Source organism: Bos javanicus, chromosome 5 (genome assembly GCF_032452875.1).
Source record: "Bos javanicus breed banteng chromosome 5, ARS-OSU_banteng_1.0, whole genome shotgun sequence".
Classification (NCBI taxonomy): Eukaryota; Metazoa; Chordata; class Mammalia; order Artiodactyla; family Bovidae; genus Bos; species Bos javanicus.
In genome coordinates, this window is record NC_083872.1 from 49540941 (window position 1) to 49564936 (window position 23996).

Genomic DNA, 23996 nt, shown 5'->3' on the forward strand with positions numbered 1-23996 from the left:
GGGTCTCTTACACACACAAGTTGGTGCGTGGGAGAGCCCAGCGCAGGGGCGGAGCTGCTTTCAGCAGCTGCTGCAGGCCAAGATCTTGGCTTGGCTTCTGAGGCACCTGTTGTCCAAATCAAGACCATCAGATGCTACTCCTTTGCCTCGTCCTAATGCTAGGAAAGTAGCTCAGAAATGCAGCCGCTTCTGTTTAAGTCCTGAAGGAAAGTGGCTTCCCTATGTCCTTTTCTTCCCCAGGTCTCCTGTGTTTCCCAGCTCCTCCGAGATCGCGTGAGTAGCAACTTTATTAGACTTGACATCAACACAAGAACTTGGATCCTTTCAGCGGTCTGGAATGAGGGACCACTTACTGAGTCATCTATCAGGCAGTCTTCAGCCAGTGACTGCACTTTTATGGATGATTCCACAGAGAACGAAGCCTGGGATGCTGAGTCTGGTCTTCTGTACAGCAGGGGAACACAAAAACGGGGCCTCGGTCACCCTGCCCCCTTCCTCCCTGTATTGCCACTTAGGGCCCTGGTGAAGGGTTCAGCCGGGGGTGAACATTGACTTAACAAGGAGAGGCAGGAAGCCTTGCAGAACAGCCCCATTCCTTCTCCAAGCTGCCCAACTGGCTGTTTCCAGACACGATGAAATGTTTAGTCCCACAGACGTTATGCCCCCCAGCTCAGAGAGCTGAAATGAGCTGAGGACATGCCCCAGTCCCCAGAGAGATTGCTATCTGGGGTGAGAATTCACACACATGACAACACCGGACGAGAAACAAAGGCCAGGGCCCCCAGGTGACACCCACACGTGACCCTCTGGTCTGGATCGCTCAGCACCTACAGGACCGTGACAGCATGGGCAGCCCCGGTCCTGCAGCTCTGAGCCTTGTGGGTCTAACTTGTCAGAGCAGACAGACAGCACTCTGCCGTTATATTTATGGGAGGCACATAGAAAAGCACTGAATGTAGATTTTTTGGTCTGTCAATTGCCCTGGATCTTGAGTGTTTTGCCTTCCCTAAGCATGAGGTTAAAAAAGAAAAACAAAAACAAAAAATTTCACTTTGAAAAAAATGTCCCTCTTGGAAATTACATCCTAGGTGATGCTTCTTAGATGAATGTCAGTGTCAACATGCTATGTAAACATCCTGGCCCAGAAGTAAAGCAGCCATACCACCACTATAGCAAGAATTTGGAAAATAGGACCACCTTACACTACATTAGGCTTTACAGGGAGTAGAGTACCTTGACCTTATGGAGAAAGCAAACATGATGCCCTCTCCGCTTTACAGGGGAGGAAACAGCTGATCCAGGGCAACTGCTACTGTAAATTTAAACTCTGCCCCTGCCAAAGATGAACTCAGAACCCACTGAGAATTATTTAGCACTCTGCAAGTTCCTTTCTCATAACAGGAAAGACAGCAAGAGTAACGCCAATATAACACACTACCAAGAAAAAGGTTTGAGAAACCAGTGGCTATTACGTAGAAAAGTTTCCTGTAAATCATAAATTCTGCCAGGTAACTCCGACTCATCCTTAAAAATCGTAGCTCTAAATCGCTCCCTCTAGGAAGCCTTCTCTAAAATTAGCCTAAGTAATAAACTCTCACAACGCTCTGTATTTCATCTTTGTGACACTTGCCGGTTTTTATTACACATGGAAACTGAAGCAAACCAGTTTCGGTGAAGACAGGACCATGATGTTCTTTCTCACCATAATCGACACAGTCCTAACATCCTCGGGTAATTTAAAAGTACTTGTTGAATAAAAGACATTAAAACACTCAGTGTTCTACTCAAGTTTCTCTTTGTGAGAAGACAGAAAGAACTAATAGGAGTGAAAAGTTATTAAAAAAATTTAAAAAGGATCGTTGTAAGAAGACAGGTATCACAGAACCCAACAGTAAAACAGACACACTCATTCCTCAACTATGATTGCAATTAGTTCTAAGCTGTTTGTGGAAAGAGAAAGAAAAAGGAGGGAGGGAGGGGAACAGGAAGGGGAGGATGGAAGAGAGGAAGGAAACTATCATAATTCACATTTTAATAAGCAGAAATCCTACTGTATTTCTAATAATATGAAAGTAACCTTAAATAGTTAGAATAGTATTGATCATATGCATTAAAGTCACAATACTGTGAATAACTGTGGGACCCAAACAGTTGATAGTACAAGTAACATCAGCATTTGTCACTTGGCAAAGTTTTCAAAACTAGGCAAAATTAGGAATGTGTAGAACTCATCTTGGTTTTGTTTTTCCAAAAAATAACACTAATTTTTAAGGAGACTTATTGCAATGCAAGGACCTAAAATATGAACATATCTGTAGTGATGTCACCGCTCCTGGTATCAGTAATTTGCGTCCTCTCTCTCTTGCCTGGTCAGTATGGTTAGAGAATTATCAACTCTACTGATCTCTTAAGAACATACTTTTGGTTTTTCTGATTTTTTTTTTCTGTTTCATCTATTACCACTCTTTATCACTTCCTTTCTTCTGCTTTTCTTTTTCTTAAGAGGAGGCTGAGGTCATTCGTTTGAGCCCTTTCATCTCTTCTAAAAGGCATTTAGTACCATAAATTTCCCTCCGTTTCTACTCTTGACCCCATTGTAGAAATGGGCACGAGTACAGAGTTCATGTAAACAAAGATAATTCCTTTCTGAGGGAAGAGGGTACCAGGAGAAATTCAACAGCTAACAAATATCAAGTAGATTCTGAATTTACTCTTCACCTTCCAGAGGCCACAGACTCTCCTCTTGGCTTCTTGCTGCTCCATTCCCCTGCTTTCTCTGCAGTCTCTCTCTGCTTCTGACACAGGCTCAATGGTGGGTTCAGTCCCCTGGCTTATGAGTACCCATCACAGACTAACTACAATTCCTCTGTTTCTTTATTTAGGATTTTAAGAAAGTCTAACTGATCAACAGTCTTGTATCCAAGGCCTAACTAAAATCCAATTAGCCATGCATGGTTGGGGCACAGGGTAACACTATGCAAAGAATTATCCTTTCCAGGGATAAGTGAGGCAAGACTGGGAGTCTCTTTGCAGGCTGGCTGTTGCTCTCAGTGTGGAAGTAATTTGTTTAAAGAGAACTGTGCACCTGGATATATCCCTTCAATCTATGAAATACTCTGCAGAGCTCTAAGATTTACACTTAGTATTTGAAAAAAACATGGGGTGCTTGTTAAAGTAGGAGATTCTCAGAGCTTAGTATTAGCTTTGGGGTAGGGTAGAGAAAAATCTGCTTTTTAAAAATCAGCACCTATAGGTAGTCTATAAAGAAACGAGTAATCACCTCATTTTTGTCTTGAAATCTCATCTAACAGATCTTAAACACTACCCTTTCCCAACTACTAGCTTCATAACACTTTTCCCCCAAGAACTATAGTGCCACTGCTTGGAATAGAACAAAAATTTTAAAAACAAGCCGGGAGCAGAGGGTGGCACGAAGGTGACACAGGCATGACACACGGGACAGGAACACAAGCTCCTGCAGAAAGTCCATCTGGGACTAAGGCAATGAGGCCTGGGCTTTCTGAAGGCTGACAGCCAAGTTTCTGACTTCTAAGGCTGCTGTGTATTCTCAGACAAGTATCTTTTATTGATCAGGCTTTTAAAAACATGCTCAGTTTTACCTAAAAGTCATGGACTTGGAACATTTTCCTCGGGCGGTCACAGATGCATGAAAAAGATGTGAATTTAAGCTGTCACCTCCCAGCCCATGATTCAAGGATTCTAACTTGTGGTAAGACACCTCAGGGTGCTGCTCCAGAATGACTAGAACTTTGTGCTGCTCCAGAATGACTAGAACTTTAGCAAATTTTCTCTCATTTGAAAATCAGAACATCCTCTGGATCAGAGTCCCCTAGAACTTCAGAGAAAAGGAACTGCACAGGGTTTAATTAATCTCCTGTGTCCACACAGGGTGGCTAAAGCGAGGGGAGGGTGCACACATCAGGCAACATGCAGACCTGTGGCCGCTGAAGACAGAGGAGCATTCACGGTAAGCCTCGTTGCTTAGAAAGATCAAAACCAATTCTCCTGGATAAAGGAACTCCCTTCCCAGACACAAAGCCAAAACCCAACTTCTTTTAAGTTTACAAAGGGTCCTGATACTTTCTGTTTGTGTGTAAACATTTTAAAATGCCAATTACCTTTCAGAAGAGGAGCTTTCTGAGTTCAACTGCCACCAAGTGAGTCACAAGTGACTTTGGAAACTAATACGAAGATTAGAAGGTCTGTCATCTACCTGGTCAGTCTCACCTTATAGAATTAAAAGGAAAGATCTGCCAAAAAACAAACCCCAAATGAACCCCCAAACTACCAACCTCTAAAAATCCAAAAACCAGGAAAAATTTAAAAACCAAAAAAATCCTACAGATAGAATTAATACATTCAACTGACAGCTATTTAATCTGCCCACCCCTTTCCACCACCACCCCTTGGCCCCATTTCTCACCCCATCCTTATACAAATCTGTTTTCCTAATTAAGCACTTAATTAAGCAAGCAGTGATTCACACCAGGCAAACATATACTTTCAAGAATTTGCATATTTAGTTTCCCGTGTTTCTTTGGAAAGGCTCATCCTTGATGAGGAAGCAAAACTCCAGCCTTCTCAAGTATTTAGTGGTTCCTGGGAACTGTGACTTCTTGAAGCTATTCTTCTAGTGGGTCCAGGGAATTATCTAATTGCAGTGAGAACATGAGGCTCGGTTACCTACCCTGTCAGCTTCTTGCACGCAACAGAACCTGTAAATGAAAACACAGGTAGGCACCTCCTTCTCTGTACCTTAGTATAACCACTTAAATGGAATGCTAAGTGAACTGCAACATCAAAGGATGGTAAGAGTGCTCTGACATCAAGCCTGTCCTTCCATCTCCCACAGATCCCAACTCTACCAACAGGCCTGATTTCAGTTGAACTGCCCACTACAGGCATTCTGATAGGCCCTTATTAGGCAGTTTTACTGAAAAACAGGGTAGACCTTACAGGGAAAGCTGGTGCACAGGAAGGGACATCTTTTATTCACTCACAGAGTGGCCGTGGGCAAGCTGCTGGACCTCAATGGGTTTCTGTCTCCTCATCTGTAAAATGAGAGTGTTGACAATACCTATCTCATGGGGGGAAACTGAGTTAATACATATTAAACTTGTTAGAATAATGCCTAGAACATGGTAAGCACTGTGTCTGAACTTGCTATTAAGTACGGAAGGTCCCCAACTTAACAATAGTTTGATTAACAGTTTCTTGACTTTACGACCGTGTGAAAGTGGTATGTGTTCACTAGAAAATGTACTTGGGATTTTGAATTGTGATCTTTTCCCAGGCTAGTGATTTTTTTTGTTTGTTTATGAAGGTAGACAACCAATATACTTACAACATTCTGGGGGAAAAAAAACATTCCGTACCCAGACAGCCATTCTGTTTTCCACTTTCAGGAGAGTATTCAATAAATTACATGAGATATTCAACACTTAACACACTTTATGTCAGATGACTTTGCCTGACTGTAGGCTAATGCATGTGTCCCGGGCAGTTTGGGAGATGATGTGTATGGAATGCATTTTTGACTTACTATATATTTCCAATTTATGATGGGTTTATCAGAACATAACCCCACGGTTAATCAAAGAAAATCTGTATATGGGGCTTCCCTGATGGCTCAGTGGTAAAGAATCCACCTGAAAATGCAGAAGACACGGGTTCGATCCCTGATCTGGGAAGATCCCACATCCCACGAAGCAACTAAGTCCATGTGCCACAACTATTCAGCCTGTGCTCCAGAGCCCAGGAGCTGCAGCTACTGAAGCCTGTGCACCCTGCCTCCTGTGCTCCACAGCAAGAGAAGCCACTGCAACGAGAAACCCGGAGCCCACAGCTGGTGAGCAGCCCTTGCTCAACACAACTAGAGAAAAGCCTGTGCAGCAACAAAGACCCAGTGCAGCCAAAAATGAATAAATAAAAATTATATATTTCATATATATATATATACACACACACACACATATATAAAAGATCTGTATATAGACTCCTCCTTTCATTCAAACATTCAAAAACAGAAAAATTCCTAATTAGGATCACCTGAAAGCAGAGACATTACTTTGCCAACAAAGGTCCGTCTAGTCAAGGCTATGGTTTTTCCAGTGGTCATGTATAGATGTGAGAGTTGGACTGTGAAGAAAGCTGAGTGCCGAAGAATTGATGCTTTTGAACTGTGGTGTTGGAGAAGACTCTTGAGAGTCCCTTGGACTGCAAGGAGATCCAACCAGTCCATTCTAAAGGAGATCAGCCCTGGGTGTTCTTTGGAAGGAATGATGCTAAAACTGAAACTCCAATACTTTGACCACCTCATGCAAAGAGCTGACTCATTGGAAAAGACTCTGGTGCTGGGAGGGATTGGGGGCAGGAGAAGGGGACGACAGAGGATGAGATGGCTGGATGGCATCACCGACTCAATGGACGTGAATCTGAGTGAACTCCAGGAGTTGGTGATGGACAGGGAGGCCTGGCATGCTGTGATCATGGGGTCAGAAAGAGTCGGACACGACTGAGCGACTGAACTGATCTGAACTCACAAAGTCCCAAAACGGTGTACAAATCCTTGAGAACAAACTTTGCAACATAAGAATATTCATTTAATTATCAACTGATGACAAATTCCTTGGGCAAGAAGCTAACTCCCTTAAAGGGATAAAAATTCCCAGACATTCCCAAATGCACCTTGGGTAGTAACCCAGGCCAAACTTCTAAACTAGATTCTTCTGGATATTTTTGGGGAAAAGACCTATATTGAGCCATGATTTCTATCATAATATTTTCACTTGCAAAGCAGGTATGGCACTTAAATGTTTTCCCCTTCACCAACTGGTACAGCTTTGCACCTACCTCCCCACCTCCTCTAGGGTTAGTGCAGTAGTAAAATCACCTGTCTCCACCAGGCTTGGAAGCCTATAAAGAGAAGCAGTTGTGCACCCAATCCCATGAGAGATAGTCACAGTGACTCAAAAAAACAGATAATGTAACGTTGAAAGTGGTCTATTTTAAGAGTGGGAGGGGACTTCCCTGGTTGTCCAGTGGTTAGGAATCCACCTGCCAATCCAAGGGACATGGGTTTGATCCCTGGTCTGGGAAGATTCCACATGCTGAGGGACAACTAAGCCTGTGTGCCCCAACTACTGAGCCCATGCGCTACCACCACTGAAGTCCACGCTCTGCAACAAGAGGAGCCACCACAATGGGAAGCCTGCGCGCCACAACTAGAGAAAGCCTGCACGCAGCAACAAAGACCCAGTGCAGCCAACAAATACATTTTTTAAGTGGGAGGTCTCAGGAAAGGAATAGGTGGTGAAGGAGAAGACTTGTTAAGGAAGGGACAATATTTTATCTTGGTAGTGGTCACAGGGCAGCCACTTTATAATAATTCTTTATTCACGTGCTTCATACACTTGTATGTATACACTTCATACACTTCTAAATATATGTATATTTCACAAAACAACTGTTTTAGGAATGTGGGCAGACACTCACCTCCAGTTATCTTCCGCAGATGGTAAGGCAAAGGAAAAGCACCATTTGGAAGAACAAATGTGAACCACACAAACCTACTGAAAACTGTCACGTTTCAGCCCATGTCCACAATTATCTTCAAAAGCAGTTCCTCCCACTCCCATGACCTTCTTTTATCTGGCATATTACCATAAATAAAAACACACAAACATCAACGAACAACTTCAACTTTTAATAATGGAAACAATTTGCCATTCCAGAAACAATTTTAGGGGAAAAAAAAAAAAACTCTTCCCCATAAAAATAAACTTAAACTCATGAAAATTATAAATATTATAATTTTTTTTAACTTCTGTGATTTAAAATGCTCCCCTGCAATACCACCCCTTCATTTAACCTCGTTCCTGTACCATCACATACTGAAGAGAAAACAGTATTACAGCAAAGCTTAGATAGTTTAATTTAACATAAGAATTTGTACAATAATTTTTTAAATCTTTGGCCCCCATGGCCTCTTACACATTAAAAATGCTGCAGTCACCAGTGTTCAGGAGAGACCATTGGTCTTCAAGAATTATGAACCGACAGGACTTCAACACAGTAAGTTTTCCAAATTGAAACTTGTAGTGCACATGACAATGAGCGAGGTCCCGGATCATACAGACGAGGATGCCTAATTTAGACAGTCTACTTCAAGTAAAAAAAAAAAAAAAAAAAAATTTCACAGATACCCATCAGGTACTACACTTTAACGTCCGAACAGTGTCTTAATCTGAGAAACGAAGGCTTCACAAAATATGAGCTTACTGGGATGGGTAATGAAAAGACCAGGTGGTTGATAACAGTACACTCACACCTAAGCCATAGTCTGAATAGTAAAACCAGTACAAAAATCATGAAGGCATTCCCTGAACAATGAAGGTAAAGTATTGGTTGACAATGTCACTAAAACCTCACTGAGGCACTAAAAGGAACTTACATGCAAAATTAAACAAGATGTGCCATACATATTTTATAGCTAGTTCTACTTTTTTTGGTTTCTTTCCAACTTTCCTTAAAAAGCTTAGGAAGATATGATTGTCTCAGAAATGTGTGTGGCATAGCAGAAGCGACATATCTGCCTCCAACAAGACGGGTGTTCTCTGAGAAGTCAGAAGAGCCACCAAGAAGGGAACAGAAATGCAATTTTTAAAAAAGGCACAGTTCACTTAGGAGGCAAAGAACTGAAGCACCTTGGAATTTCAAAAAGAATCCATTAGGTGTCACCAAAGTGTTAACAATTCCTTGGGAATTTATAAACACCATCTAGACTACAAATAGACTGGAAGGCCCCTCCAGAAGCACACCTCTCCTGCTGGCTTCAGACTAACTACTGCGTAAAATGAGATTATCTGACCTGTTTTAAGGAAGGCTCCTATTGCACATGCACTTCTTTGGTCTGCAGGAACATGCACTTCTGTTAAAAACGTAAGAACCCCCCTCCTCTGTGGTCCGCTGGGAGTGGACGTGGCCCCCCCACCCCCTCCCCCACTTTACAGTCACCTTTTGGGACTGAGGATCTGATGGTCCGTCCTGTGCCTCCTTAATCCACACCCCTGTTCTACATCAAGTCTACTTCAATTTATAAGACAAAGGGAGAAGGGAGAGCAGTGAGGGGAGGGAAGGAGGAAGAAGGGAGGGGAAGACTAAAGGGAAAGGAGGGCATGATTGTCAAAAAAGAGTGCTGAGAGCTCCTCACTCTGCAAATCACTCGACAAGTCCCAGTGGTGGGGGGCGGGGGAGGGGGGGAAGGGGGTTGGGGGCTACACTGCCTCCTCCCGAAACTCCTTTTCCACTTTGAAAAACAACCTCAGGTGAAACTGTAACTTCACTGGCGTCATAGCTGATGCTCACGGCCCAGACGGCGCAGAGAAGTTGCACCAGTCAGACCTTCCGCTCCGGGAGGGCGCTAGCTCACCAAGATGGCGGCTCCTCCTGGCTTCCCTGGTCCGCCGCCGTCAGTTCCTCCTCTGGCTCTAGCTCCTACTTTCTTTGGTTTCCGTTCCCACATTTTACTCACCAGGAAATCAAGCAATATGACAATGGACTTAATGTCTCTAAATTGAAACCTTTTAACCCCTTAAACAAGCAAGTTCACCTCCTTCTCCACCATCCACTTACCCAAACCACCTTCCGTCAGGACTCCCCACCTCCACCCTCCACCTTCTTCCATACTTCCTCTTTTCTGTCAGACTCCTCCAAAATCCTTCACCAACTCCTCAGCGTCCCTAGCTTCCTGTGCCCTTCAATTCACATGAATTGTTTCCTCTGACGTTAAAAACAAAACAAAAAACCCAGTAACAGACAGGTAGTTTCAACATAAGACAAGTATTCAGAGTCCTTGTTAAGCTTTAAAAAAATCATTTGCACAACCTTAAGCTTAACATCATCATATACTTAACTAAAAGAAAATAAGGAAAAATAAAAAACCTCAAAGTCCATGCTTCAAAGCACTCTAGAATGCTCCAGATGAGACCACAGGTTCACAGCTTGCCAAGAGGTAACACCGTGGTGCCGTTAACAGAACAAGCTTGCAGAATCCCTGACAGAGGACGCCCAAGCTGCAGGATGCTGCGTGACCAGTTTGGGGTAACTAGATCTAGAGATTTGTAAAGAGGAAAGGCCCTAGCATCATAGGGCAAGAAAACCGCCCTCCGACAAGAGAGACCCTGGCCGCCGGTGCACACGCAGGTCCCGTGCCGTCCCTGAGGGGCAGAGAGCCCCACACTTTACCCCGGTTTCCACGCCTGGCTGAGGGCTTCTTCCAGCTTGTGTCTGTAGGCCGCATAGCGCTCCTTCAGGTTCTGTAGCTGCTCGTCTTCTTCCTTGTCCAAGATCCTCAAGAAATTCTGCAGCTCTGGCAGGCTGAAGGCTTCCCACTGTGAGGGAACACAAAAATGAAAAATGCCAGGTGTTTATTAATTCAAGACTTAGGAACGAGGAGGGCGGGGAGCACATGGGGCTGTGATTGCCTTCCCCTCCTGACTCACACTGCCCAACGCTGCCAGGCCTTCTCAGAAGTCCTGGTGGACGAGTACTAAGCCTCCTGACCAGCCCTACATCCCCACCTCAGCTCACTCCCACTGCCCACTGCTCCCCTCCTCCCAGGGCCTCCAAAAGGGCTCTAAGAGCCAACACCTATCTCCATCAGACACTAACCCACAGAAGCATGAAACGCAACTCCACCCTCCCTTCCACCCTCCCTCTCCGTGGGGTCCTTGTTGTCACTGCCTTCTTCCCCAGTTCCCACTGTCAATCTCACTCCCTCCTATCCACCACCACCCTCCCCTCCAACCCTGGGATAGCCTCCTAGCTCCACTTTTCCATTCCCTAATCTATTCCCCCAAACAACCAGCCTGAACACTCTCTCTAGAATGCCAGTCTAGGCGTGACCCTCCACGTCTGGAATCATCCAATGGCTTCCCGTGGTTGTTTCTGCTACGTCTGAAAGACCCTCCCCTCTCCAGTCCCATCTCTGTCCCTGTGCCCCTCACTCATTATCCTGTGTGGCTTTGCACATGCTCTCCCCTCCTCCACTCTGCCTGGCAAACTCCTGAACCTTCAAGTCCCAGATTCAATGCCACTGTCTCTAAGAAGCCTTCCATGATTTCCTTCCCTTCTCTCTCAGTCAGGATTATGTCTTTTAGAAACTTTCACTGAACACTGGAAGCCCTGATCACGGCCTGATCACAAAGGATCTAAATAGTATTATAATTATTTGCTTAGTATTTCTCTTGTCTGTACTGCATCTGTTATACTTCCAACTATGTGGGCTTTGTCTTTGGCCCTTGAGCTTCTGACTTCATATTCCCTAATAGCACCTGGTACTTGGCAGGCACAAAATGTTCATGGCATTTTTCTTAAAATAAAAAAAAAAAATTTTTTTTTTAAGCAGTAAACATCAAGAAGGGTATGTGGCATGACCTGGGAGGTTTCTTTCCAAACTACATGTCCTCCCCTCCCAAAAGGAGGCCCTCAGTCCTGGGCTGAGCACCACTATCTCGGCCAGGAGCAATGTCTGATGGGGGACTCCCGGGGCATGTGGGGTAGGGAAAAACAGGATAACCTATTACAAGTGCAGAGAGAGGAGACAGAATAAAACCACCAAGCGGATCGATGATTGAAGGAGATTGGCTCTTGGAGATTGATTGAGCTAGTTACTAAAGAAAATGAGAAGTGAAGCAGGAGAACAGAACTGTCTACATTAGAATACTCTGTTAATTTGAAAATTAACAATTTATTTTTCACATAAGTTCTCCAAAATAAAGACGTTATAAAATAGCATCTCCCTCCCACTCTCTGACAGCTATGGCAAGTTTCTTCTCTCAATTCAGTTAACCTCGAAAACTTGAGACACAAGCATACCATAGAGAGGTCAGAAAAGCAATCTGGAACATTAGAACACAATGTAAAGTGAATTTCAAAACAAGCCAACATAATTCCCTCCCAGACAATGCAGCTCCAATTACACTAACTAAACTACGTGCAACACTCAGAAAGCAGCACCAAGAAAGGGAAGGTGCTGGCAAGACTGTGCTGATATGTCTGACTTGGGTTTGCAGAGGGTAGACTATCGTATGCCAACCAAAACCTCAAATTTTAGACTTTTGTAACCAAGCTATCTCTTCAAACTGAGAGTGGATTTTAAAGATTTCAAAACATAAAGATCAAAAGAAACTTCCAAAATGTCCCAAATCACTGTCTTCCTAAAACTCCCCTAAATAAAGTTCCAATTTACAGTGACATATAAACATACTCTTTACCAAGCATGTTTACATACATTTCTAATTTGCGACTCAAAACCACCTTTTCAATTCCACTTTACAGATTTTAAAACTGAGGACTGAAAAGAATAGATTTACCCACGGTTGTGCTCCTAATCTGGTAAAAGGAATGGCAGGAAGCAGAGTCTTGGTTTTTTAACTTTTAACCTAGAACTATTCTCACTGCATCACAAAATGTTCTACACAGACAATTCATGCCATTTCTGATTCTAGACAAAAGGCTGAGACCCAGAGCTTGAGAGGTTTACTCAACTGACACTTGATCTAGAAGGACAGTCTAAAGTGCCTTTTCCCTCAACTGAACTGATCTAAATACAAGCCTTCTTGGAGAGAAAATGGCAAATAATGCACGTATAGACATGAATTCTTAAATCATCTGGGCAAAGAGGAAAGAGAGAGTCTAGAAAGTTAAATGGCTTTCATAGTAAAGAGACTGTGTTTCCCTTTATTCCCTTTAGAGCAAAGGAGCCTGGAGACTTTGATTACCAGCAAACATATGGAGAGTGTCGACTTTCAAAGCTCAGCTGGATTAGAGTAATTTGGAGGTAGAAAGGGTGAAAACGAGACTGGGTGGTGATCAGATTTTTTAAAAAGTGTATATCCTTCCACCTCTGAAAATTACAGACCAAAATAATGAGTGTTACAAGAAAATTATATTGTAGACTAACTCTGGGTTCATTTCTGACAATTCAAAAACACCCTGCCTCCACAGGACCACCTCTCCTCCCATGACAGGCAGACACACACATTCCCTCCCTCCTCCCCACCCCTCCTCCTCCGCAGTCAGTGGTAGAGTCACTAGACCAGAGCGATAAAACAGGACCAGCTGGTCTGCAGAGTTTAAAGCAAGAATGAACAATCACTTACCTCTCCAATTTCATGTTCGCGAAGAACAAAACTGAGTGTGTCTGTTCTGGGACCTGCTACCAAACGCAGGTAGAGTGGATGTTCCCGGTCCGAGAGCTTGCAGGCGTAGACTGGTGAGAACGAGAGGCTTGTCACAAACACAGCACGACATCATTGCCCTCCCCATCCCCAGATCAACGCAACAGTGTGATTACCTCAGCCACCTGGGCACCACCCCTCATCTTGTCACCAATAAATAGCCCACAGTGGAATGAGTTCTATACTATTTCCATTCTATCTGCATAATGTAAACTGGGCCTTGATTTTAAAAAGGAAATAATTCTTGAGAATGGATTTAAATGAGTAGCACTCTCAAAATGGGCTTATAATTAATCCCGTTCCTCCTTTTAGAAAGCAAGATAAACTTAAAAAAGGATCTGTAATCCCTGCAACAATAAAAATATACCTTCCCAAGAACATGAAATCAGAACTCTAGAAGCAAATCTTCCTACAGATTAATTTAGAATCAGCAGGCACAAACAAAGCAGTCTGTCTGAACGCAAGCTCTGCATTCTCTCTCTCTCTCTCGCTCTGCATTCTCTCTCTCTCTCTCTCTGCCTTGTAGGGTTGAAAGATTTGCCATGTGGGTAATACATCAGTAGGATGCTATTACTGTTAGATTATGCAGCTAAAGATCAGGTGGGGCAGGCAAAGACGGTGGCAAGACAAACTTCCAGATACCACTGGGTTATACATTATATATACATCTCCCCTGGAGATGTAAACTTCCCCCCACTGCTGAGTGCCTGTGGCCTCTGAAGGATGGGAACCTCGGCCTATTCATCCCTGTATTCTGCAGGCTCAGCCCACAGTATGTGTTGAAGAAGCGTGAGCATACTCAGCATCTACTGGGGTTTTATCCCTAGGCAACCAAGGGACTTTCCCATCATGCCAAGGTGAGTGGATTTTCTGCCACAGCTGCTATAGGCTCAACTCAGAAAAACTAGGGAAAGCACAAATGTTCACATATATACACCATTTTCAAATCAGTACTTAGTGAATCACTAAATCCCTGCTGTCCACCATCGGTATCCATTTCTGTTCAGCGATGACCTGATCTGGAATATCTTATTCAGTTTCATGCAGTAATTTAAGATTCTGTTTAATCCACTGATAGTGGGTATTAAATTCAGACAGGTAGACCTCAGATCAAAATGTTGTTCATCCACTGCATATGCCCCTGGAGGGGTAGAGGTGGGGTGGGCAGGGTGCCCCCATCCCAGGGTCACACCTAGCATGAAGACAGGCTAAGGGAAAAGGAGGGCCTAGGACTGTGCCATTGACAGAAGCCTGCAAGTTCACCAATCACATCCAACATCAATGTGCTACTGAAAACTTAAGCCCAAAGGCATTCTTTGTGCTGGGTGGGGCAGTGGGGGCAAAGAGGAGGGAGGCTATCCCATAAATCCTCCATAAATACCCATCACATACTTCACATACAGATACCTCTGGGCTCTCAGACCGAGAGCTGTCCACCTGAAAAACTCGGACAACCAGGATGCATTCACCATTTATTCCAGAATATGTCCCTGGACTCTGACATAACTGATACAGGTACATCCACCAGTCTTCCACAAATGAAGTCAAAAGACAGAAACAAAAGCAGGGACCATTTTCATTTTAAGCATGGTACCTTGATCTTCCCTGTGACACCGCTTATAAAGTGCAAACTTCGTAGGGCTCTCGGTCACAAGAAACTTCTTAAGCAGGGCCTCAATCACTTCGCCAACCGTGTTTGTGCTGCTGATGTGAAGGGTGTTCATACAGCCATTGCTACTGGCAGCGGGTTTTCCAGCAGTCTGTGAAGGTTTGCAGAGTTCCATCTGTACTTTAATGAAGCCAGTGTAAATCCCATTTGAATTCTGAGGCAGGAAGAGGAACACACACATGAGCTGGGCATTTTAGGGAAGGAGCGTATCAAAACAACAACAGAAAAGGAAGGTGAAACACTCCCTCTCTTGTTCACTTCTTTTATGGCTTTGTGGCAGAGGCTCACTCAAGAGGGCCCCTCAGGAGATGACCTCGGAAAGGTTAACACACTCCAGGAAAGTGCTTCTCAGGCAAGGTCTGCAGGGCAGATGTGGGGACCAAAGCCTGCGAAGCTGCATGTGAAAGGTCGGGGCCCACGGGCGAGCCTCCCATCCCCTGGCACAGATGCTGGCCAAACCACAAGGCTTGTTAAAGCTTGGGGCCATGTGCAGGCTAACTGCTCAAAGGAAACAACATCTCCAACTGATGACCAGCTATTACACAAAAAAGGAAAGTCACAATTAGGACTCTGAAACAGTCAAATAACAAGCAGCAGACAGGAAGCAAACAAGCTATTTTCATTCCTAGTGGCTAGCCTATGTGCCAGCTATTACCAATTTTGTGTAAACTATTTTATATAGCGTAGGATTCCCCGCTAGCATGGGATATACAATGAGGCACTTCAGACACCTCAAGCAGAAATATTTTTAGAACAAATTCAAGTTACAATGTAAACCACAGACATTATGATACAAACACTTGTGTTTTCTTTTGTTTTTTTGTTTGGCTAGGCCACGCAGCATGCAGGGTCCTAATACCCTAACCAGGGGCTCCTGCAGTAGAAACGTGGAGTCCTAACCACTGGACCAGGGGAAATCACCTTCACTTGTCTTAATTGGTGGTAGAATATTTTAGTTGCTACAAATAGTTATAATGGTCTGGTCTTCACTTTTAACTTCTAGTATATTCAGAAAAAAACCAAATATTGTAATGCTTTATTTAAATGAGCCTTCAGGTTAAGTTATATATAAATGACAGTTAACACAGAACATGAAAAATCTCCTTTATGGGCCATTATTTTTCTTCCTTTCCACAAGATCAATTTATAATACTAATTCACTCATTATTCTTGTGGAAAGTATTATACAACATTTCACTTTTTCTTTTTAATCTTTGAAATGACATGGAAATTTGCATCTGTTTTAATCTCCGAGGAGGAATGTTCTGCTTTGATAAAAACCATGTTTGAAAAAGGAGATTTAAGACTGGTGGAATAAAGAGGAATATTATCTGCTGCCTCCCTTTTTGGGCGGAATCCCACCAGATAGGGATCCTTTCTCACAAGGGTTTATACTTTTAAAAGCTCCTCCCCAAGGGTCACAGAATTCAGTGGGACCTGTTCTAACCAGGTCGTCCTATCTGAGCTCTGTCAGTTCAGGGTCACTAGACAGCCAGGCAGGGCTTCAAGCCCCTGGACACTGGCACTGAGGGGTGGCAGGTGCTTCGAGGAAGGTCACCAAGTGGCGGGGCAAGGCCAGAGCAGCCAGAGGAACCCGCAGCGGGCTCTGCTGTGGGTCCCCTTCCTGTGCCACCAAGCCTGGGCTTCTCCCTCCTACATCCTCGCTCCCCACTGAGCTTCAAACAGCTCCAGCACAAAGGTGCAGAAAACACAAAGTTGAAACAACAGTGTAGGAAGCTGAGTATTATTAACACACATTCCGTCTTACACCCACAACCAGCTGAGAAAACTCCAAGCTCAATTATATCCCAATCCATGGTGACAAAATCCTTTTCCTGACACTTCCAGATTTATTTGCGTAAGGTAAAACTTATCTAAGGCCTTGTTAGAATCTGAGTTACCGCCCCTGTGTTAAACAGGCAAGGATTACACTCAATGCTAAGAACCCTTTGGAGGTCATAACATCTTTCAAAATAAAATGTTATGAAGCGTTGACTGATTTTGAGATAAAGCTACTTCAAAATACAGCTTTCATTTGAAAGATGCAGAAATATCGGGTTTTCCGGTCCTATATACCTTAATCTTTAAATTTCTGCAAGCGTGATTCAGACATTTTAAAACATACAGACTGTGGTACCAACAACTTATAGTTGTCCTTTGACATTGTCAAGCTAAACAGTATTATTAGCATGGGTGCTCACCAAGGTCATCTTCAACTTGTCTGTGACTGCTAAGTTGTATTTATGAACTTTCTCTTTGATTTCCTCTTTGCTGAGGTAATTGTGGGTTTCCTTCTCTTTCTCCACATCCTAGAAGAAAAATAAGCCAAACCATCCATGAGCAATCATAGGAAAAAATGCAGAAAAGCCAGGATTCTTTTCACATGCCACAAAACAATAACTATGGAGCACTTTACCTTCACACACACACACACACACACACACACCCCTTATGAACTTTATGATTCTTATAGCTTTACAGTCTTTATCAGCAAATGGTAGTTAATAAGTGTTAAACTGGCACTAATCACTGACCTGTCAAATTCAACACAACTGCCAGAAGGTAATTTCATCTTCCAAAGGAAGATACAAGTAGCCAGACTTCCTGGACCCACCCACTCTCAACCCCCATCCCTCCAGTCTCTCCCCACACTCTGGAGGGGAAGATTTTAGTGAAATCCTCTCTTGACTGTGAAAATTTCACTAACTGTTTTGTCTAAAGAGCTCAACCAGTGCATGACATCGTGTGACAGCTGATGTCGATCACCGATGGCCACACTCCATAGTACTGTGGCCCCTGAAGCCAGGCATGCCAGGCACCTGACTTACATGGCATTTGCTTCTCCCAAAAACCTAACCAAGCAGGCATTTTTACTTTCGTTTCTAGATGAGATCAAGTTCTAAGACATAAACTAATATACCAATAAAAACTGCTCTGTATAAGTGTTGGCACTTACCTGAAAAACCTGATCCCAAAGCCCACCCACCCTCAGTAACTCCAGGCACTTCCACCCGGGGTCCTCATTTAATCTTCGTCAGCATCCCCATGTTACAGAGACACTGAGGCTAACAGGGGTCAAGTTTCTTGCCGGGGACAACCCAACTGGTTAAGAGACCAGGCTCGATTTTAATGCAGGTCCACTATGCTGTTTCCACTAAACTGAATAGGCCCCCACCATTCCTGTGTGGGTGTTTGAAAACTTAAAGAAAGGCTGCACAATCAGATTCAAGCCTGGGAAATAAACTCAAAAAAAGAAGAGGGTCCTAATAACCTTCAAGATAGAAGATCGGATGATTTAATAACCCCCTAAATAAAACCTTTAAAAAGTACCTCTTTTCCAGCCAGATACATCACCCCATCCTCGCAGCTGCAGGCTATCCGAGTAGGCATTTGCTCCCACCAGGCACTGTGAGCTAGTGTGTGAGCTAGTGTGATGAACACACCCCCACCAGCGAGGAAAGAACTTTAAGGGCATCAAATCCATTCAGGTCTCAAGTTCCTTAACTGGAGACCCAGAGAGAGCTGTGCTGACTATAAGTCATCTCAGGAACTTTTCGATTCCAGTCCTGTCCTAGTGAGGTCTGACGGGTCAGTGTTGGGAGGCCAGCGTGGTCACTGCCCAGCTCTGGAAACAAACCTCAAGTCCCTTGGGGAGCATTCTATCTACCAGTGTCAAGTCTCAGAGCAATCTTATTTTTGGTGTCAATGATTAGGGAAGGAAAAAGCTGTAGATTAAAGTAACTTTTCAGGAGCTTCAGTGACTATTTCCTATTTAAAACATGTCTCTCACATCTCTCTGCCTGACCTGCTCTTTCCAGTCCACAATTAGCCAGCTACAGGTCATGGCTGAAGCAGAAAATGAGTCTTCCAGCATTCATTATTCACTATGAACTATCCAAAGACTCTTCAAAGCATACCCTAAAAAGTATACAATAAGAGGGGGAGGGATAAACTAGGAATTTGGGATTAACAGATACACACTAATAAATACTAAAGATAAACACCAAGGACCTACTGTATAGTAGAGGGAACCATATTCAGTATCTTCTACAACTTATAATGGAAAAGAACCTGAAAAAGAATCTATCTGAAACAGAACCACTTTGCTGTACACCTGAAACACAGTAAATCAACTACACCTCAATTGAGAAAAAAAAAGAAAATAATTATAATACATGGTACTTCCCTGGACGTCCAGTGGGTAAGACTGCGTTTCCATGACTAGGGACGAGCATTCAATCCCTGGTTGGGAATCCCAACTAAGATCCCACATGCCACACATTACAGCCAAAAATAACCTTTCATTAAACAAAATATATATACGTAACATTCTAAAAACAAAAGTATACAATAAGAGACGTTCCATTTCATGGGTGTGGGACGTGATGTTGGCAGGGCAAAGGGTGCTGGGAAAGTGCCCCATTCCAACCAGACTTGCAACTAGGCCAGGTCACCAAAACTAATGCTGTGCTCTGGGCTACTAACCTGAGTCTGCGCTCTCGTTTCTTTTCAAATAAGAAATGATACTGGAGTAGACAACTCCAAAGTGTTTCCCGGCTTTCTGTTAGCAAAAATGTGCTTCCACTAGTGTGACCAATGAGACAGGATGGCTCCACTCAAGGAATCAAGGAAACCAAAGGCTCACCATTAAAAATACACAAAAATAGTGACCTGTCTGAATACTGGAGCATACATGTGATCCAGGGGCTTACTACTTGAAGAAAGAAGGAGAGAAAGGCTGAGAGGAGTGCAGAAGAGCAATGGGCAGGCGGTCAGATCATTTCGGTCAGTCTTTGATCACAGGTTTTGCTGATGACACTGGACTTGGCTCCCATCTTGAGGCCCCCTCGGGTCAGCATTCCCAGGAGCTTTAGTTAAAGGCGCAGGCCAGTCTGGGAAGAGAAACTTGGCCTGGGTCATGCACACACGCATAACTGAGACATGCCTGTGTAAACCACTTAGCCGACTTCCTCAGAGATTACAAACCCAGCAAACCATAGGAAACAACAACAGAGAAGAGCTGGACCCAAAGGTCTCCAAGATCTCCTCCAAACCTAAAATCTCATTATTAAAAGATCAACTGCAAAGCAAATCCCAGAGAAGCAATTAAACCCTAAAGGGCTGTGAGCTTGTATTTTCTTTAAATACCTATATATACTTGTGAATCAAGTATAATTGATTCACAACATTATAATAGTTTAAGGTATAAACATAGTAGGCTTCCCAGGTGGTGACAGTGGAAAAGAACCCGCCTGCTAATGCAGGAGACACAGAAGACTCAGGTTCGATCCTGGGTTCAGTAAGATCCCCTGGAGCAGGGCATGGCAAGCCACTCCAATATTCTTGCCTGGAGAATCCCTTGGACAGAGGAGCCTGGAGGGCTACAGTTTATAGGGTCGCAGAGTTGGACACGACTTAAGTGACTTTGACGTGTAACATCCTGTTTGTTTCAAGTGTAGAACCTAATGACTTTATATGTACATAAAAATGGTCACCAAAATAAGTTTAGTTTACATTCATCACCACCCAGAGTTAATTTTTTTTTCCTTCTGATAAGAGTCTAAGATCTACATTCTTCTTCTGTGATCTTGCATTTTTCAGTCAACTGAGGTAGCACTCACCAAGGCCTACTCATTCAGCAAGTATTTTCTCAACAGAAGCTGTGGGCCAGGCCTTGCCCCGTGAGGGAACGTCACACAGCACCTCCATCTTCATGGCACTTCCTGTCCAGCACAGGTGTGAGTGAGGAATGCCAGAGAAAAAAGACTTCCAGGAGGTTAACTAAGCTCAGTTCCTCCAAAAGGAGTCTGGCAGCAAAGGGAAAGGCCTAGGAGCCACACTTGAGGCCCTGGAGTGGAGGACACCCTTCCCAGGTGGCTCAGATGGTCAAGAATCTGCCTGCGATGCAGGAGACCTAGGTTTGGTCCCTGGTTCGGGAAGATCCCCTGGAGAAGGGCATGGCAACCCACTTCAGTATTCTTGCCTGGAGAATCCCATGGACAGAGGAGGGTCTCAAAGAGTCGGGCATGACTGAGCTACTAACACTACTACTATACTAGCAGAACAGAACCCAGAGGGAGAAAGTAGATTCCATGAGTACAAAGGTGATAGGAAGGAGAGGGTTAAAAAAAAAACCACGTGGCGGGCGTGGAACACAGAGCATGGAGCATAAACATTCATCTGTAATTGCATGGCGAGGAGGAAATGGCAGGGTCGCAGGAGTCTCTGAACGCATCCGCTATTGTTCTTGGCAGCTGGGGAGGGTATGGTGCCACGCCTGAGAGTGTCTGTTTGGGAAGTTAGTTACCAGTCATCTTTTTTATAAGCCACTTTTCTTTTACATTCCCCAAACCCTCCAGTTTCTCAGAGGGTGAGCTCAAAACTATAAACCCTAGACTCTTTGCTCACGTTTACACCTAGCAATCTCTGGACGGCTTGCTCTTGGGTTTACCTCAGTTCCTGGGTGAGGTCACACTGCTGTTTTTACACCGATGAACTTTCGTAAGGGGCACGCCCTACCTCCCAGACACACAGGAATCCCAGGCAGCGTGGCTCAGACTGTGTGAAGTCAGCGTGGCCCGGCTCCAGGTTGGAGGGGCTCACAACCCAACTGTCCAAGAATATACAGACCCCTACGAACCTGGACACTGCTTACACCCTTCCTGCCATTTTTTTTGTCTAATTCTGAAATCATATCACAATTAAAGTTTTTTTCTTCCAGTTTTATTGAGATATAATTGACAACAGCACTGTATAAAATACAGCATAATTTCTTGAGTTAAAAATATAACAATAAAAAAAAAAAACCCTAAACAAGTATAAAGCATCTGAGAGTAACTACGAGGGGGGAACAGGGAGAAAGGGAGAGAGATGGGAGGGCAGAGGGAGGGAAAAGAAGAGAAGGTGAATATGGCCCTATTGCTCCTTCTGTTTGAGCCTAGTGAAGGCAGCTGGTCTAAGGCTTAGGCATACTTAGGTCTGAATCATGGCTCTGCCACATTCTAGCTGTGGGACCAAAGGTGAGTTATTTAACCTGAGTCTCAGTTTTCTCATCTTTTTAAAATGTACAGAACAATATGAACTTTATAGGACTGTTATGAAAGTAACAGTCATGTCCGACTCTTTGTGACCCATGGCCAATACAACCCATTATTCAACAACTACTTATTACATGCCTCCTGATGCCCAGCTCTGTACCAAGCACTTAAAACTGGGAGAGACCACTCTGGTCCCAGCCTTTCTGCCTTTTCTTGGTTCTCAGCCTAGTCAAGTCTGTCGTACTCCCTGCCCTTGCATGTGTGGCATTATTTTGTTTGCATCACAGACCTCTCCAAGAAACAACTGACTCTTTAAAAATTGCAAATAGCCCAGATTCCTAGGTTGAGTGGAGGACAATACATATCCACATCATGCCAAGACAGGAGTAAAGACTGTCATCACCTCCCCACTGGCAGTCCTGCGGCTCTCATGGGGAGCAGCTCTGACTCCTGACCAGTTTGGGGCCCAGCCTCTCTCAGTGGAGGAGGATAAACTTATCAAGTCAACAGGTACCTTCTCTAAGTGAGGTTCCATTCCAAACTCATAAATTCCTACTTTTCATCTCCTCTCCAGCTGAAATAGGCAGTGACCTACTGATGTCCCTCAAAGACTGGGATGCTGGGTGCAATTACAGCTGGAACAGGTGCCAGCCTTGTATTGTGTAGGGGATAAAACACCAAGCACCCTCCTTCCTAAGACTACCCTTCCCTGGACAAGTTGGCCATGCTGCAAATGGAATTCACAAATAGCTTGAGAGAAGTGTAGTCTAGGTAAAGACTTCACACGTCTTCCTTCCAGGTTCTGTTCCAACAAAGACATCATATGAAGTATCATGGACCTAAGCAAAACAGAAAAATCTCCTCCAGGAGAGATTCTTCTACGGCAATCAAGGAGGAACCTATAAGCAAACCAAAGCAGGTCTGCATATGAAAGCACAGGATGAAGCAGTGATTTCCAGGAACTACTGAGCAAGCCATTCGTGGAGCTCAAAAGACGCTTTCTGCAAGTCAGGGGCGATGCTCCTGAATTGTATTTTAAACCATTAGATTAGCAGGTAGGAAAACACTGTCCCGAGATGTCCTTTACATGTGCAAAGCGGAAACCCTGTGATGAACACAGAAACGCTGTTACACAAAGCTAAGCCTGCAAAGTCCCAAGAGGGTCAATTCAGGAGCCGCATGAGCCTCAGGTTCGATCCCTGGGTCCAGAAGATCCCCTGAAGGAGGAAATGGCAACCCACTCCAGTACTCTTGCCTGGAAGGTCCCATGGACAGAGAACCCTGGCAGGCTACAGTCCAAAGAGTCACAAAGAGTCAGACATGACTGAGCAGGCACACGAAATGCCCCGCTCAACCCTGAATGGTGCTCTCAAGAAAGTCCATGGGGGACAGCTTCATATTTACAGTCAACATCTGCCAAACATTCCTCGCTTACGGCACCACAACCTCTAAGTGTTAAAGTAGGTAGAGGTGCTGTGGGAACTCAGAAAGTTCCATCCAACAGCATGATCTGAAATGATGGAAAAGCTCTATATCTGCATTGTCCAAAATAGGACAAGGCACACATGGCACCTGAGAGTTTGAAATGGGGAACTGAGTTTTAAATTTTATTTTAAATAATTTAAGTGTACATAGCCTCAGGCAGCTAGTGGAACTCCAGTGGACAGTGTGAAGCTGAACTGCAACGTGGGCAGGTGTCATGAACAAGGGAGGAAAACCCACAAGAAAGCAAAGCAAAATACATCACAGTAAAAAGACAATTGTTCTGGAATAGTGAAAGTGTTACTCACTCAGCTGTGTCCAACTCTTTGTGACGCCATGGACCGTAGTCCACCAGGCTCGTCTGTCCATGGGATTTCCCAGGCAAGAATACTGGAGTGGGTAGCCATTCCCTTCTCCAGGGAATCTTCCCAAACCAGGGATCAAACCCGGGTCTCCTGCACTGCAGGTAGAGTCTGGAGTAAGGAAGAGTCTATTCCTGAAGGAAAGAACCAGAACACTTGTTTCTGGAAGGTTGGGTGCTGCTGT

The 23996-nt window shown here is 44.1% G+C and overlaps 1 protein-coding gene across 1 annotated transcript in view; it reads right to left on the minus strand.

Annotated features, from left to right (window-relative positions):
* Nucleotides 1–7705: 7705 nt before the first annotated feature.
* RASSF3 (Ras association domain family member 3) overlaps nt 7706–23996 on the minus strand; it is a 75698-nt gene continuing 59407 nt past the window's right edge. The window contains exons 2-5 of the mRNA XM_061416604.1: nt 17133–17240; nt 14857–15085; nt 13185–13294; nt 7706–10412 (exon numbers count right to left, since the gene is read on the minus strand). Of these exons, the coding sequence (XP_061272588.1) occupies nt 10263–10412; nt 13185–13294; nt 14857–15085; nt 17133–17240 (597 nt within the window). The 3' untranslated portion in view covers nt 7706–10262. The remainder of the gene's footprint in view (nt 10413–13184; nt 13295–14856; nt 15086–17132; nt 17241–23996) is intronic.